Here is a 13,933-nt window from a genome sequence, read left to right on the forward strand (position 1 = left end):
TGCCCTCGCTGCGCCCGCAGAAGCGCTCGGCTGGCGCGTTTGGCGCCCACGTCCGCCGCCAGTCGAAGCCGGCCATCAGCTTCGCTCCGACGACCGCCTTCGACGAGTCGGAGCCGTCGTCGTCGTCGGTCGATGCCAGCATCGTCTCGTCGACCAACGCCACCGTCACTGCTGGGCCTTCCTCGACGACGGCGGCCAGGCGGGATGCAGCGGCGGCGAGGGGCCACCATGCCCGCCGCGAGTCGTCGGGCCGCTCGGGCAAAGGCGGGTTCTACAACCGCTTCGTCAAGATGTTTGCCTCGATGTCGCGCAAGAGCGATGGCGGCGACGAGTCATTGGGCTCCTCCTCTGCCTCGTCCTCCTTTGGCACGATGGCTGCTGTCCCGGGCCCGCAGGCGCAGAGCTACGATGCGGCACCCCGGCGCACCGTCGTGATGCACGAGGCGTCGACGGACTCGCTCCCCGTCGTCTCCTCGGCGGGGACCTACTCTGCCACCATCCCGGCTCGACGAGCGACGCGCGGCAGCGGCAAGAGAAGACCTCTCTCCTACTCGGCCGCCTCTTCGTCGCCCATGCCCTTTGAGAGCGGGTCGACGACCACCGCCACCGTCGTCGTTGGAGCGGGATCAGATGCGGGTGTGGGCCTGAGCGACAGGGCCAAGAGAGGCGCGAGTAAACGCTCGTCGATCCACGTCTCGTCGCCATCGTCGAGTCCCTTCTTGGGGACCAAGCCACCCACCGGTGTCGTCGAGAGCGGAGGGGGCGACTGCCTGTTTAGCTGTTATTACGCCGAGGACGGGACCGCTTCGTCGCAGCACCCGACCGTCGTGGGGCAGAGGTAGATTGTCCGTCGGCAGCAATGCAGATCCTACTTCCCTCTCGCCTCCTCCAACCTCCGTGTCCGCCATCGGTCGAAGGGCGTACCACGTCGGGGCATCCAGATTGAGAATGCTTGGCACAGCACACCTCACTTCGTCTTGATCCCGCGCGCGTCTTTGCTTGATCCGATGCCGTCGACGCTGCCGCCGACGCTCTAGGCTGATTGATGCATCCCGGCCGAGCGAACCGATTCGGTCCAGTGCGAAATCTCGGCCTGGATGCGTGGGAGACTGGTCGAGGCCGGTCCCATCTGACCGCACCGCGGTTCATCGAAGTACATCGTCAGTTGCGAAGATCGACGAGCTGGAGAGGGGGAGGAGAAAAGAGGGGAGGGGAGGGGAGGGGGGACTCACTTCGAGGCCTTTCAAGATGATGTCGTACTTCATCGTCGATGAAGAGGGGGAACGAGACGAGGTGATGGATTTTTCGAGCTCGTTTCGAAGTCGCATCATACTGGTCGTGCCGTCGAGCAGGTGGCGGGGTCGAGGAGGTCAGGAGGTCAAGAGGTCAGGAGGTCGTTCATGACGGTGGCCGGGGCGGAGTCGGGAGAGGAATCGAGTGCGGGGAAGAGGGTGGGGGGGTACCGACTTGTTGAATAGGCCGTCGTCTTCGTCGTCTTCAAAAAGGTAGACCATACGCGAAAACAACGACGCATATCGTCTCGCCACCTTCTCGTCGTCGTCGTCAAAGGATAAAACGGCGTGGGCCGCAGTGGAAGTAAGCCGCCGATCGAAGGGTAACAAGAGAAAGGGACGGTCAGAATCTGCCCTCTGACCCGGTCTTCAACCGACGTCATCCAACGGGGCGAGAGGGCGGGTGGACAGACTCACCATCTTGACACCTTCGTCTCTCCCCGTCCCCGTCGCATCGGCCGATGCAGCACCACCACCGGCAGAAGCGACGACACGAAACATGCCCTTCATCAACCCGGCACCCCCACCACCACCAGCATCTGCACCACCACCACCACCGCCGCTGCCGGCGTTGAAGCGTCGAAGCGCCTCGATCTGTTCGTCAAACTGCCGTTTGAGGATGGGGAAGGCCTGGATCTTGAACCCCATCAGCGCCGATTCCACCAACGGCGTGCTGCACCCGCGGCTCTCGACGAGCTTGAGCAGCGTCTCGTTGAGACGCAGCATCGTCAGGAGCGAGAGGAGCGGCGGCGCCGGCGTGAGGAGCGACTTGGTAAATGTCTGAGAGGTCGCGATTCAGTGTCAATGGGGAGGCAAAGGGGGACAGGAGCGTGAGCTCGATCCGCTCTTGCTGCAACGAGAAACGACGACGGCGTCGCGCCCATCACTCACCGTCCAGGTACTCAGCGCCGGCTCCAGGACCTGCTTGAAGATCTCGTCGCTAGCCCCGCGTCCCTTCATCTGTCGCTGCTCGGATCGGCTCAGCTGCACCACGCTCGGCTCCGGCTCTGGCTCCGCCGCCGCCGCCTCTGGTTCTGCATCCTCGTCGCCCGGCGCCGTGCCCGCCCGTGAGCCGTCGTCGCCCAGCGCGCCGCCATTGCTGCCGTCACCTGCGGCCGCTTTTAGCGCGCTCGGCGTGGGTGCGACGACGACGACAGTGTCGTCCTGCAGGTTCTCGAAGAAGCGCACGAGGAACGTGTACTCCGAGCACGAGTTGTCCACCATGACCAGGGATATCGCGCGGAACAGGCTCTCGGGCGACGCTCGCTGACGATCGAGTCGGGTCGAGTAGAGGGGACAGAGGAGGGTCAGCGAAGGGAAGGTGGAGTGTGCGTCGTCGATCGAGCCGGGCGCGCACTCACGAAAGACGAATCGTCGGCCATGTAGCCGAGCACGATGCCGGGGCCGTCCAGCCGTGCGTTGTCCAGGCGGGCCACGTCGAGCTCCCAGGGATCTGCAGGGCCGGCTGTGCCTTTGCCGTCTGATGCAACGCCTCTCGCCGCTTGCGACGAGGCGGACGATGGTCTTGAAAGAAAGGCTGTTGCGATGGGTCCATCCGGGCCGGGCCAGAGAGCGCCCCATCGAAGCAGGTCAGCGACTGGACCGAGCGACTGCAGCTACAAGGCCCGAATGGAGAGCGGCACTCACCCATAGCAGCAGCACCGGCGCTGCTGGCGGATCCGAGACCGTACGCGCCAGACGAAGACGACGAGGAAGAAGAGGACGCCGAGTGCGGGTCGGTGATGAGACCTCCTGCCGTCTCGCTCCACCTCGACTTGATGACGCCAAAGGAGCGGGCATAGCGCCGGAAGGCCGTCTCAAAGTAGAGGCGTGCGGCGGCGACGTAGGTGCGCTGGACGTCGATGGCCACCCGAGGCATCTGGCGGGCGAGAAAGGCGTAGAAGGGCCGGTGGTGCTGGAGCAGGATCGATGTCTGGAGCACCTGGACGTTGGTCGTCACCGAGGATCGGATGGCGGCGTAGGGAGCCAGCAGGAAGGCGCGCAGCTTGCTCGCGACCTGTCGAGAGGCCGAGTTGAGAAGAGGGTGGGCAGTCGCCGTCGGCGGGTCAGTCCGCGGTCTCTGAGACTGAAGAGGACGCCCTCTCGCGCTCGTTTTGCACTCACGATGTTCTTGCACAGTTCGGCCACCTCGCGCGCCTCTTTGACGGCCTGGTGCTCGGTCGATGGCGGCTGACCTCCCTGCGAGGACGATGCATCTGGAGCAGCAGCAGCAGCAGCAGCGACGAGAGGCGGGGCGCCGCTCTTTGTCGCCTCAATGACCCTCTCTAGCTGCCGGACGGCCTTTTTCCACAGCTCGACCTTTGCGTCTGGCTCCGTCTCGAAGAAGAGGTCGACGACGCGCGGGCTGAGGCTGATCTCGGAGAGGAAGTGTGCCAGCTCGGTCTCGATCTGCCTGCGCGCGTCCAGCCTGGTGTCGATGGCCTGGGAGGTGGTCTGGAGCGCCGAGATGTGGGACGAGAGGCTCGAGAGGTCGGACTGGAAGGTGGAGAGAAAGGACTGGAGGCCGTCGAGAAGCTGGGTCGAGGCTGCGGCCTGGTGGTGGAGCGAGAGGAAAGTGGGCGCGAGGTCGATGTAGCGCTTGTCCTGCTGCAGCTGGTGATGCTGCTGCGCCTGGGCTGCGTCGAGGTAGAGGGCGCGGATGTCGCTCTTGGAAGACGACGAGAGTTTGGCGGCGTGACCTGCCCTTGAGGCGAGGAGCTCTGCCCGTGCGTCGTCCATGGTGGCGTGCCGTGGAGGGTGAGTGGAGGCTCTTCGCGGTGAGAACGTGGTCTGGCCGCGAGATGGAGGTAAAGGTGGGCGAGCAGTGTTGGTGGTCGTGGTGGTGGTCAGAGGTCGAAAGCCGGGCCCAGGACACGGGCGAGAGGGTCCAGGAAGACGCGGGTGAAAGCGCACGGACGCCCAATTGAGCTGGCTCCAGTGCGCCTGCAGCCTGCCACCTCCCAAGGCCGACTTGGCCAAAAAGACGCGCGAAATTGCGCACAAAAATCCGCCAGCCGCCACCACCTGCCACCGCCCCCATCATTCTTCGCCTTGCACCCTAGCCTCTTCATCTCCCTCGCACTTGCCACGTGTCGCCACCTCGGCCAAGCTTCGCCCTCTCGCTCGCCCAAATCAAGACTCTGCTCCGAGAATTATGATCGACGCTCCGGCGAGCACCCGGGGCCAGCTTGCCACCCACGCCAACACCACGGCGTCTCGAGGTTCCTCGAGCCTGACAGCCCCGTTCGGTCCGGCTTGCGATCGCAGTCCGATATGGCCGAACGAGTGGCATGCTGGTGCCAGACGGCCGTACCAAGCAGGCTGACTACGCGAAATTTCGGTTCGTCAACGGCAGAACGGTCGCCGTCCGCGGCTTCGGGGCCCTCGACTCTGGCAAGCTCTGCCGGTCTTGTGGCAACCGCAAGGCGCCCAAGAAGCGCGACTAGGATGCTCGAGGTCATCACGGCCGGCGACGGCATCGCTCTTCAGCATCAAGTCACGGTGCAGTGCGGCGCGGGCGCGGACGCGAGCCGCAACGCCAGCCGCGATGAGTCTCGCGAGCAAGGGCGACGGTGTCTGCACACACCGACACCATGAAAGCGACGTCGAGTCGGGAATGTACTGTATGTAGCGGTGCACGAGTGGGATGGCTCGGCAAGGGTTGCACGGCATGCGCTGATCCGTCTCGGGTCGTTGTCGTCGTCGTCCTCACCGCCGCGGCCTAGCGAGCAACTCGTCCGTTTGAGCGAGCCCACTGCAGCCTAGTCTTGACAAGGACAGCTCCTCTCTCTGTGGCGGCCGGAGCGCAGAAAGCCCCCTGTGCTTCCATGCAAGTGGCTCTGTGTCCCCGCGGAGAAGGAGAGCAGGTCGGGGGACCCGGCTGCCAAGAGACGAACCTCGCTTCCGGAAGTCTGGAACCCGCTGTCCGAGCAAGGCTTGATTAAAGATGGAAGACGGTCTGGAAGCGGTCGCGACCACGCCTTGGCGATATCGGAGCCAAGGGCGTGGGGACGCCGTCATCCTGATTGAATCGGACGTCGGCGGTGCAAGATGGTACTGTAGAGGCGGCGGAGGGCGGTGGTCAGATGAGGCAACGAGGCGCGCTACAGTATGTATGGGCGCGTTCGAGGGCCTGACGGGCGGCAACGTGGCTTGATTCCATTGACCGGTCGTGACTCCTAAATGAGGGATGATGGGGGATGGCTCGGCTCTTCGCGGGGGCCAATGGCGGGCCATGGAGCGAGCGAGCGAGCGGATGAATCTACTCCGCGCGCTACCGACGCACCCGACGGGAACAAGCTTAGCTCGCTCTGGCCAGGTGGACGCAAGCGACGTCTCGAACGTGTGAATGGAAGCTTGATGGTGTTCTCAGTACGTTTGCGCTTGACCGGTCAGCGCGGGATGGGCGAGGGATGGGGCACAAGAGGGAGGTCCGGAGGAAGCGGGAGATGGCCGCTGGTGGTAGCGGCAGGCCTGGCCTCCTCGTCTATAGCGCCGCGCTTCGCTCGTCTAGCAACACCTGCGCCTCTGACGGGGTCCGGCTTTCTTCCTGACGTGCATGCAACCTTCGCCAGCGGGCCCACGAGTCGCAGAGCGAGCAAGCGAGCGAGCGAGCGGCTACACATCTAGCCGACCCTCTACATACATACACGGGCGAGGGCGTAGATTGCTGCGGAAATCACCGCCTGGCCTACGACCTGTAGCCCCTCGCTTGGGTCTGCCAATCAAGGCGACGACGACGGCCAAGGGCCAAGAGAAAGGACCTGGCCATGTGTCGTCGAGACACGGTGCGGGGCATCACCCCGACATTCACGTACTTGCGCGCGTCGAGGTAGCCGCGGCGATCCTCTCATGCCCGCTCATCTCCATGCTTCACAATAGACGAGCGAGCGAGCACAGCAGGCAGGCCTGGCAAGGCGCAGAGAAGGCGCCTCGAGTGCAAGTCTCAGTACGTACCAGATCACCAGATCAACCGACGGCCGACGGCCGACAACCGACAACCGACGACTCACCCGCCCGCAGCCGCTGCTGACGACGACGACGATGACGGGGACGACGACGTCCGAGACGAAAGGCGGGGCTTGTCATATCGCCCCGTAGAGCATCCGCGATGTCCGCGCCTCGCCGCCCTCAGCTCAGCTCAGCTCAGCTCAGCTCAGCTCCGGCGTACAGTCAAGGGTGCACTTGGCTGCGGGCGCATGCTGCGCCAAGCAGTCTGAATCCGAATCATGGCTGCGTCGGCCACGTCAAGTGTTGCCATTCGACGCCTCCCTTCTGGATCAAATAGAATGTACCGATGCCCAGCCAGCCGACGCCTTCCTTCTCGATCAAATAGAATGTAACGACGCCCAGCCAGCCATGTTGTCTTCTCAACAGGCGCGCAGTCAGGCCAGGTCGGACCACTGTAGGTAGACAAGGCCAGGCCGCATGCCCTCCTGAACTGCGGCACCGTGCCTCTGCCTGCCAACGATGCTCAAAGCCCCTCTGCCCTGGTCGTACACCGATCCTACCGAAACCTCGAGCTGTGACCTTTGAGTCAATCTAGCTTGGCTACCGCGTCGGCGTGGACAGGCCTCCAACCTAGTTTCCATGCCTTTCGTTTTGTTTCAACCGCCCCAACCCTCTACACCTCGGCCGCACCTAACGGCCCCTATTCGTTGCCACGCCCTGTGCGACCACACGCTCAAGCAGAGCAGCACGCCGCACGCCAAAACCCTCGTATCCATGTGGTGCTGAGCACATGGTGCGGCCCTGCTACGTAACGCCGACACCCTGTGTACGGCACCGCCCTTCTTGAGAGGGACATGGCTGGCTAGGAAGATCCTGGCTGGTTAGGAAGGACTGGTTCATCATCCGAGCTCCCGCCAGGACAGTACTACTGTATCGACGTCGCTCCCCCGCTCTGATCCTCTCGGGTGGCCACAGCCTTTGGCGCTCCGCTTCTTGACATCCATGGCTCGCTTGCGGGTGTCGACGCCTGAACCTTGATCTTCTTCTCCCGGCATTCTCATCGCCTCTCCCCGACATAGCCCGGCTGGTCAAGATCTCGTGCAGCTGGTCGGTGACAAGGAAGTCGCCCAACTGAAGCCTCTCGTGGTACGGCGATTCGCCCGCGCAGCACACTTTGGCGTCGAGCGACCACGAGGCCATCGAAGTGTTGTATTCATGAGCCGCAGATTGCCATGTAAAAATGCCAACCTCCGACCTCGTCGGCGTCGGGTCCATTATATTCTAGGCAGCCAGTACGTGTGATGGACCTTGCATCTGGTCCGGTCAAGAGCGTCTGCGAGAGCTTGCGGTTGTCAAAGAAGGCGGAGTCGAGGATGGCGCCGGCGGCGGCGGCGGTGTACGTACTCCTGTATACAGTAGTAGTAGTTGCGCCTGTACGTGCACCCGGACCGCCGTCCGGAACAACGATACAACCGCCCGCGATTCTTGGCGCATCGACGCACAGCTGCAGCAGCTTCGCACTCACTACTCGTCGTAGTTACCGTGTCTTGCTTGCCTCCTCTCGGCTGTTCGCCCGCCTGCCTCAGCTTCTGGCTTGCTCGCTCGCTCGCCGACGGATTCCGCCGCGCCTCCCTCCGTCCTTCCCTCGCTTGGCCATCTCCCTTTCTCTCTCTCTCTCTGACCCTCTTCTCGCCGGCGCTTTCGCCACCCGCAGTATCCCCCTTTGACATCGACGCCTTAGCTGTCCCCGACGTCGCTTTAGCATGTGTTGAGCCGCAGGCATCTCGGCGCCTGCGGCTCCTCGGGTTGCACCGTCCGGAGCGCCCTCTTCCGCATCGCATCGCCTCGTCTTTTGTCGATCCCTCTCTAGCACCGAAACCAGGATGCTGGCAACCAGTGCCCATCCCTCGAGTCGCAGCACCCTGCGCCCAGGCGCGTGTCGGCGTCGACGCCAGCTGTATGTACATACTGTAGCTGTAACGCACGCTCGAGATGCCCATCAGACGTCCCATTGGGCCTTGTCCTGCCCTGCCTTGCCTGCCACACCGAGAATAGCTGCAGTACGTTTCCGCACCGCACCGCAGTGCTTCCCCCCGCTCTCACTGCTTGTTGCTGCGTCGCGAAGCGCCCGGGCTTCACCGGCCCATCTCACTGGCCGGCCGGTCCACGGTGGCATTCAGCCAGGGATGGCACGAGATTTCCTGCTCTGGGAAACAGCCTCCGCTTCACGGGTACCATACGAGGCGTGGCGAACCCCAGAGCTCCGTCTGGCTCGTCATACACCGGCGCCGGTGAAAGGCGGGCAGGGCATGACCTGGCTGAAAGGTACATAAGATGCCGTCGACGAGGTCGACAAGGGCTCAGAAGCATCACAACCAACCTTCCTCTTCTTCTCATAGCCACACACATCCACACACACGCACACTCGCGCTCCACAGCCTCCCAAGCCAACCTAGCTTTCCTTTGCCACGATGCAGATGTTCGCCTCCCTCGTCCCCCTCGTGCTCCTCAGCGTCAGCCTCTTCGGAGGCGCCGAGGCGGCCTGGCCCGCTGCCAAGGGCACCGTCAAGGTCACCAAGACCCAGCCCGTGAGTACCACATGTTCAGCCGGGCCGCGCGCCACCATCCGCCACGTCGCTCGAGTCTGCCCGGGCCTGGTCATGTTCTTCTGCCCCGAGTGCAACGTGCTCACCGAAACTATATCTCGTCCTTGTCCTTGTCCTTGTCCTTGTCCTTGTTCTTCTCCTTGCGCCTCGCCCAGGTCCCGCGCGGCTCGCCCTTTGACGGCAAGTTGCAGCGCTTCGTTAGCAGCGGCCTCGGCGACGGTGGCCAGGGCGAGAACCAGAAGCCCCTCTTCGAGCTCGCTCCGGGCGCCTCGCTCTCCAACGTCATCATCGGCGCACCCGCCGCCGACGGCATCCACTGCCTGGGCAGCTGCACGCTCACCAACGTCTGGTTCGAGGACGTCGGCGAGGACGCCGTGACCTTCAAGGGCAGCGGCGACATGGTCGTCAACACCGGCGGCGCCCGCTCCGCCTCGGACAAGGTCTTCCAGTTCAACGGCGGCGGAACGGCCACCATCCGCAACTTTGAGGTCTCCGACTTTGGAAAGATGGGCCGCTCGTGCGGCAACTGCAAGACGCAGTACAAGCGCAACTGGGTCCTCGAGAACATCACGGCCATCAACGGCAAAAAGGGCCTGATTGGCATCAACACCAACCTCGGCGACACGGCCACCTTCCGCAACATCAAGATCAGCGGAAAGAGGATCGACGTCTGCGACATGTACAAGGCCGTCCCCAAGGGATCCGAGCCCGCCGACCCCGTCGCCGGCATCAACAACGCCTACTGCAAGTTCACCAGCAAGGACGTCACCTACGTCTGAGCCGCTCGTCTGCCTGCCCTGTGTCACTGGATCCGTCTCTGGAATCGTCCATCACTTCTCTCTCCCCTCTCCCGCTTGATCCCCGCTTGACGACGGAGTCACGGCCACGCGCCGAGCGCAAGCGGCGGTGATGCCCTGCCGATCCGGGACCGATCGACGGCTCTGACGACCGTCGAGCGCCGGTCCGATCCTGCTTCGCCTGCACCGCTTTGCCGACGCCGACGATCTTGGCTTATTCTCTGCAGCGCCTTCAATGGGAAAAGCTCTCTGACCGCACTTGAAATGGACCCGGGTTTTACCCGACTGCCTATCGCCACGATGTGTGAGAGAGGAAGGGAAGCCTGGGACGGGCCTTGACCTGGTGAGTGCCTCGCTGGCCAGGCTTGTGAGGTGCCAGACGAAGGCAAAGACCGGCTCTTGGGCGCCATCGGTTTGTGCCACGCTTGGAAAACTATTCTGCCGTGAACAGCCAACGACATCTTCCACTGCAGAGCACAGCTACCTACCGCGCCCAGCATGACGACGGCGGAAGGTCGATGGCTATACATAGCTGCGCCCGCACGACGGCGAGCAAACGGGAAGTCTGCGACACGTCTTCTTCCTTCCAAGGAGGGAGATTCGATTTGCCATGCTGTCCATGCGACGCACATACATGTTAGCAAGGCGTGTGCGGCCTGGCGTCAGCACCCGTGGTAACGGAGCGTTCCTAGCTGGCGAGCGCGGCCGCTCGCTCGCTGCACTGTTTCCATTGCGAGTCACACAGCGGGAGGAGGGTCGAGCATGGCGGTGCTGTCAATCCATGGTAGAATGCGGTGCTGTGCAGTCCTCTAGATGGTTGTTCGTATGTGGTGTCGTGGTTGATGGAAGAGAACCAGCTGAGCGTCTTCGCACTGTAGGCGACAGCAGCAGCTTAGCTTCTTCATGCTTGCTTGGGCCAGCGCCGAATGCAGCGGCAGCCTGTCAGCCGCGCAAGCGCCGACCACCTTCGCTCTGCTTGGCTTCTTCCATCCGCCCGGACGTATGTACCGGCACCAGCCCCGCCTGACACGGCAGCGCCGCCGCCGCCGCCGACGCCGCCGCCGACGCCGCCGCCTGAGGCAGGCAGGCCCCTGTCCACCTCCATCCCCGGCGGTGGATGCATATTCAGCCCGTTTCCCTTGGCTTTTTCTCCGAGATCGACATCGTGCGTACGCCCGTGCCGGCTTCGGTTGAAGCGGGCAGAGGGAAAAACTTCTCAGAGAAGGAAAGCCTGGCCTCGCTCCTGCCTGCCTGCCTGCCTGCCTCGAACATCACCGACGACGACCCCATGTCGGACGACACGCTGCCAGGCGAATGGCGGCGGATGGAGATGGCCGAGAGATTGACGGCTTCGAACGAGGGATCTGCAGGCAGCTGTGGTCACCTGCACATCTAGGTTGGCTCTTCTGCCACCGCCGTACGCTAGGGCCGTTTCTGCCTGCCCTTGAGCTCTCACACACCTGCTTGCTTCGGTTTCGCCCTGGCCGAACGTGCTCCTGAAAGCGCATCGCAGGGCTGCTCCTCGTCCTCGTCTAGTTTGTTGCACTCCGGTACAAAGCCATCCGAGGATGGTGGCACATGCCTCTCAACGAGGCCTGTTCTCTCGTTGGCGAGCTGCCCTGAGGATATAAGCACCGATGCGGCGAGCGCTTCATCCTGTGTGCTCATCGTCTCATCCCCCTCGTCCAGCCCTCCTCTCGATCCCTGCTTCGTCTGACGTGGTACCCGCCCCTTGCTCCTTCTTCCTCCCCGCCCCGCCCCTTCCCCTCCCGTCCTCCCCTATCTTTCACACAGGACGATGCAGCTGTCCGGCCTCCTGCTGGCGGCATCGTCGCTGACCAGCCTGGCGGCCGCCACGCCCTTCAGCCCTCGCTCGACGACGGCGGGCAACAACGAGCAGTGCGCGCACAAGGCCCTCGAGGCGCGCCGCTCCAACCTCGGAGCGCTGCGCAGCTTTGTGCAGCCCATGCCCAAGGGCGCCGACCTGCACAACCACCTCGATGGCACCCCCTTTGCCGAGGACCTCCTCTCGTGGGCAGCCGACCTCGGCGTGTGCCTCAACTCGACCACCGCCCTCTTCGCCGAGGGTCCCTGCGGGCCGGGCACCGTCGCCGTCAAGGAGGCCGACCAGCAGCTCTACGACGCCGCCATCGATGCCGTCTCGCTGCGCTACTCGGACCCGGCCACCCTGACGGGCGCGCAGCCCAGCGGGCACGACCGCTTCTTTGCCACGTTTGGCCGGTCCAGCATCGTCGCCACGCCCTCGGCGGGCAAGGAGCTGGCGGCGGTCAAGGAGCAGGCGGCGCTCGACTCGGTGAGCTACGTCGAGATCATGGTCGTGCCACCGCTCTGGGACACGCTGGCCGCCAAGCTGTCGCTCGCATCGCCGCTCTCGGCCAACTCGAGCAGCGGCGACTTTACTGCGCTCGACGCGCAGCTCGAGCCGCTCCTCTTGCAGCACATGGGCGAGATCCGCAAGACGTACGACGACATGGAGGCCGTCGCCACGGCGGGGTGCCCCGAGCGCGCCGGGTGCGGCGTCGAGGTGCGGTACCTTGCCACGGCGCTGCGCCTCATGACGCCCGCACAGGTCTACACGATGCTCTACACGTCGTTTGCGCTGCAGAAGGCCGACGAGCGCTTCGTGGGCGTCCAGATCGCCCAGGCTGAGGACGGCATGGTGGCCACGCGCGACTACACGCTGCACATGCGCATGTTTCGCCACCTTCACCAGCGCTTCCCCGCGGCGCCGGCCGCGCTGCACGCGGGCGAGCTGGTGCTGGGCACGGTGCACCCGCGCGACATGCGCTTCCACATTCGCGAGGCCGTCGAGGTGGCGTCGGCGCGCCGCATCGGCCACGGCGTCAGCATCGGCTTCGAGACCAACTCGACGGGCCTGCTGGCCCAGATGCGCGAGCGGGGCATCGCCGTCGAGATCAACCTGTCGAGCAACGACGCCATCCTCGGCATCCGGGGCGAGGAGCACCCGTTCCAGTTCTACCGCGCCCAGGGCGTCGCCACGGTGCTGAGCACCGACGACTCGGGCGTGCTGCGCAACGACCTGAGCAACGAGTTCCTCCGCGCCGTCTCTGAGCACGGCCTGGCCTACGCCGAGCTCAAGCAGCTGGCGCGCAACAGCCTCCACTACTCGTTCCTGGACGGCTCGAGCCTCTGGAAGGACGTCGTGGCGGGCCAGCGCGTCAGGGCGTGCGTCGCCTCGCTCGACGACGAGGGCTGCAAGGCCTTTGTCAAGGGCAGCGCGCGCGCCCAGCTGCAGAAGAGGCTCGAGGACGACCTGGCTCGCTTTGAAGCGTCGCTCTGCTGAGCCTCCCGGCCGCCCCGACCGCCCGCTTTCCCCCCCTCTTTGCCTCCTGCTCTATCTCGTAGACGATATGTATCGATCCTTTCGCTAGCTAGACCTTTGGCCTTGGACTTGCTACCTGCGACCTAGCATTCTCTCCTCTGCTCTCTGTCTCTGTTTCGCATTCGCTCCCTTCATCGACCTGTAGACGGACCTTGACTTTGCTTCCCTTGCGCCAGGGCACGTGCTGAACCGTCTATCGGTGGCGACCAGCCCATTGTCAGATGCCCGTTTCGGGTCTGAGATGAAGGCGTAACTAGTCACCTGTGTCGCCGACGCTCGGTCATGATGCAGCGGTGCTCATGGCGGTCACAGATCAATAAGCAAGACCGAGGCCGGGGGTTCAGTGCCTTGGCCAGCTGACTTCCCGCCGCGGCCTGGGCCGTCACATGTCAGACGTACGTGACTCTGATCCCTTCGCTGGGCTGGGCTAGCGCGCGACAAAGGACGATCTTGAGGCCTGCCGTTGGGCGTGGCGCGGCGTGGCCAGTCTTGTTGGGCGTCCATGCCCGTCAGGGACATGCCAGGCATGCCAGCTTCGGGGAGCGGGCAGGAGCACATTCCGCGCCGGTCGGTCGGCGTGGTCGGGGGGAGCGGACTGCGAATAAGAATTTGACCCATGGCGCCGGCTGCACCGAGTCCCCCTGGCCACAGGCCCGCCGTACATACCAGACGAGGCCGGACCTGCCACGGCCTCAGGCTGTTGTTGTCGGACCGACTCCGAAGCCGAAGCCACCGGCCGAGCCGGGACGAGGCCTAGGCAGGCAGACAGGCGGCGACCCGCGAGGCGGTGTACGTCAAAGGCCGCCCCGACATCTTCCCTGGCCTGCTTGCCTGCGCGTCTGTCGGCATCCCCTCCGCTTGGCGGGTCTAGACCCGACGACGACGGCAACGGCACCGACGACGACGACGTGATGGCCGAGGCTG

General features: G+C 64.2%; 4 protein-coding genes across 4 annotated transcripts in view; 3 read left to right on the top strand and 1 right to left on the bottom strand.

Annotated features, from left to right (window-relative positions):
• The window catches only part of PFL1_05931 (uncharacterized protein), a gene marked incomplete at both ends in the record, with an annotated part of 3,996 nt that extends 3,154 nt beyond the window's left edge, over window positions 1-842 (top strand). Inside the window, one exon of the mRNA XM_007883466.1 lies at window positions 21-842. Coding sequence (XP_007881657.1) covers window positions 21-842 — 822 coding nt within the window. The remainder of the gene's footprint in view (window positions 1-20) is intronic.
• Window positions 843-1,033: 191 nt separating this feature from the next.
• PFL1_05932 (uncharacterized protein) lies at window positions 1,034-4,031 on the bottom strand (the record flags this gene model as incomplete). The annotated part of the gene is made up of 8 exons (XM_007883467.1): window positions 1,034-1,129; window positions 1,233-1,332; window positions 1,468-1,547; window positions 1,710-2,072; window positions 2,184-2,558; window positions 2,654-2,829; window positions 2,940-3,309; window positions 3,417-4,031. 8 exons carry the CDS (start codon window positions 4,029-4,031, stop codon window positions 1,034-1,036), a joined length of 2,175 nt encoding a protein of 724 aa, XP_007881658.1.
• Window positions 4,032-8,713: 4,682 nt separating this feature from the next.
• Window positions 8,714-9,627, top strand: PFL1_05933 (uncharacterized protein; the record flags this gene model as incomplete). Its single annotated transcript, XM_007883468.1, has 2 exons — window positions 8,714-8,830; window positions 9,004-9,627. 2 exons carry the CDS (start codon window positions 8,714-8,716, stop codon window positions 9,625-9,627), a joined length of 741 nt encoding a protein of 246 aa, XP_007881659.1.
• Window positions 9,628-11,443: 1,816 nt separating this feature from the next.
• On the top strand, window positions 11,444-12,970 carry PFL1_05934 (uncharacterized protein; the record flags this gene model as incomplete). The annotated part of the gene is made up of 1 exon (XM_007883469.1): window positions 11,444-12,970. One exon carries the CDS (start codon window positions 11,444-11,446, stop codon window positions 12,968-12,970), a length of 1,527 nt encoding a protein of 508 aa, XP_007881660.1.
• Between the last annotated feature and the right edge of the window lie 963 nt (window positions 12,971-13,933).

This window comes from Pseudozyma flocculosa (genome assembly GCF_000417875.1).
Source record: "Pseudozyma flocculosa PF-1 unplaced genomic scaffold scaffold00022, whole genome shotgun sequence".
NCBI classification, from domain to species: Eukaryota; Fungi; Basidiomycota; class Ustilaginomycetes; order Ustilaginales; family Ustilaginaceae; genus Pseudozyma; species Pseudozyma flocculosa.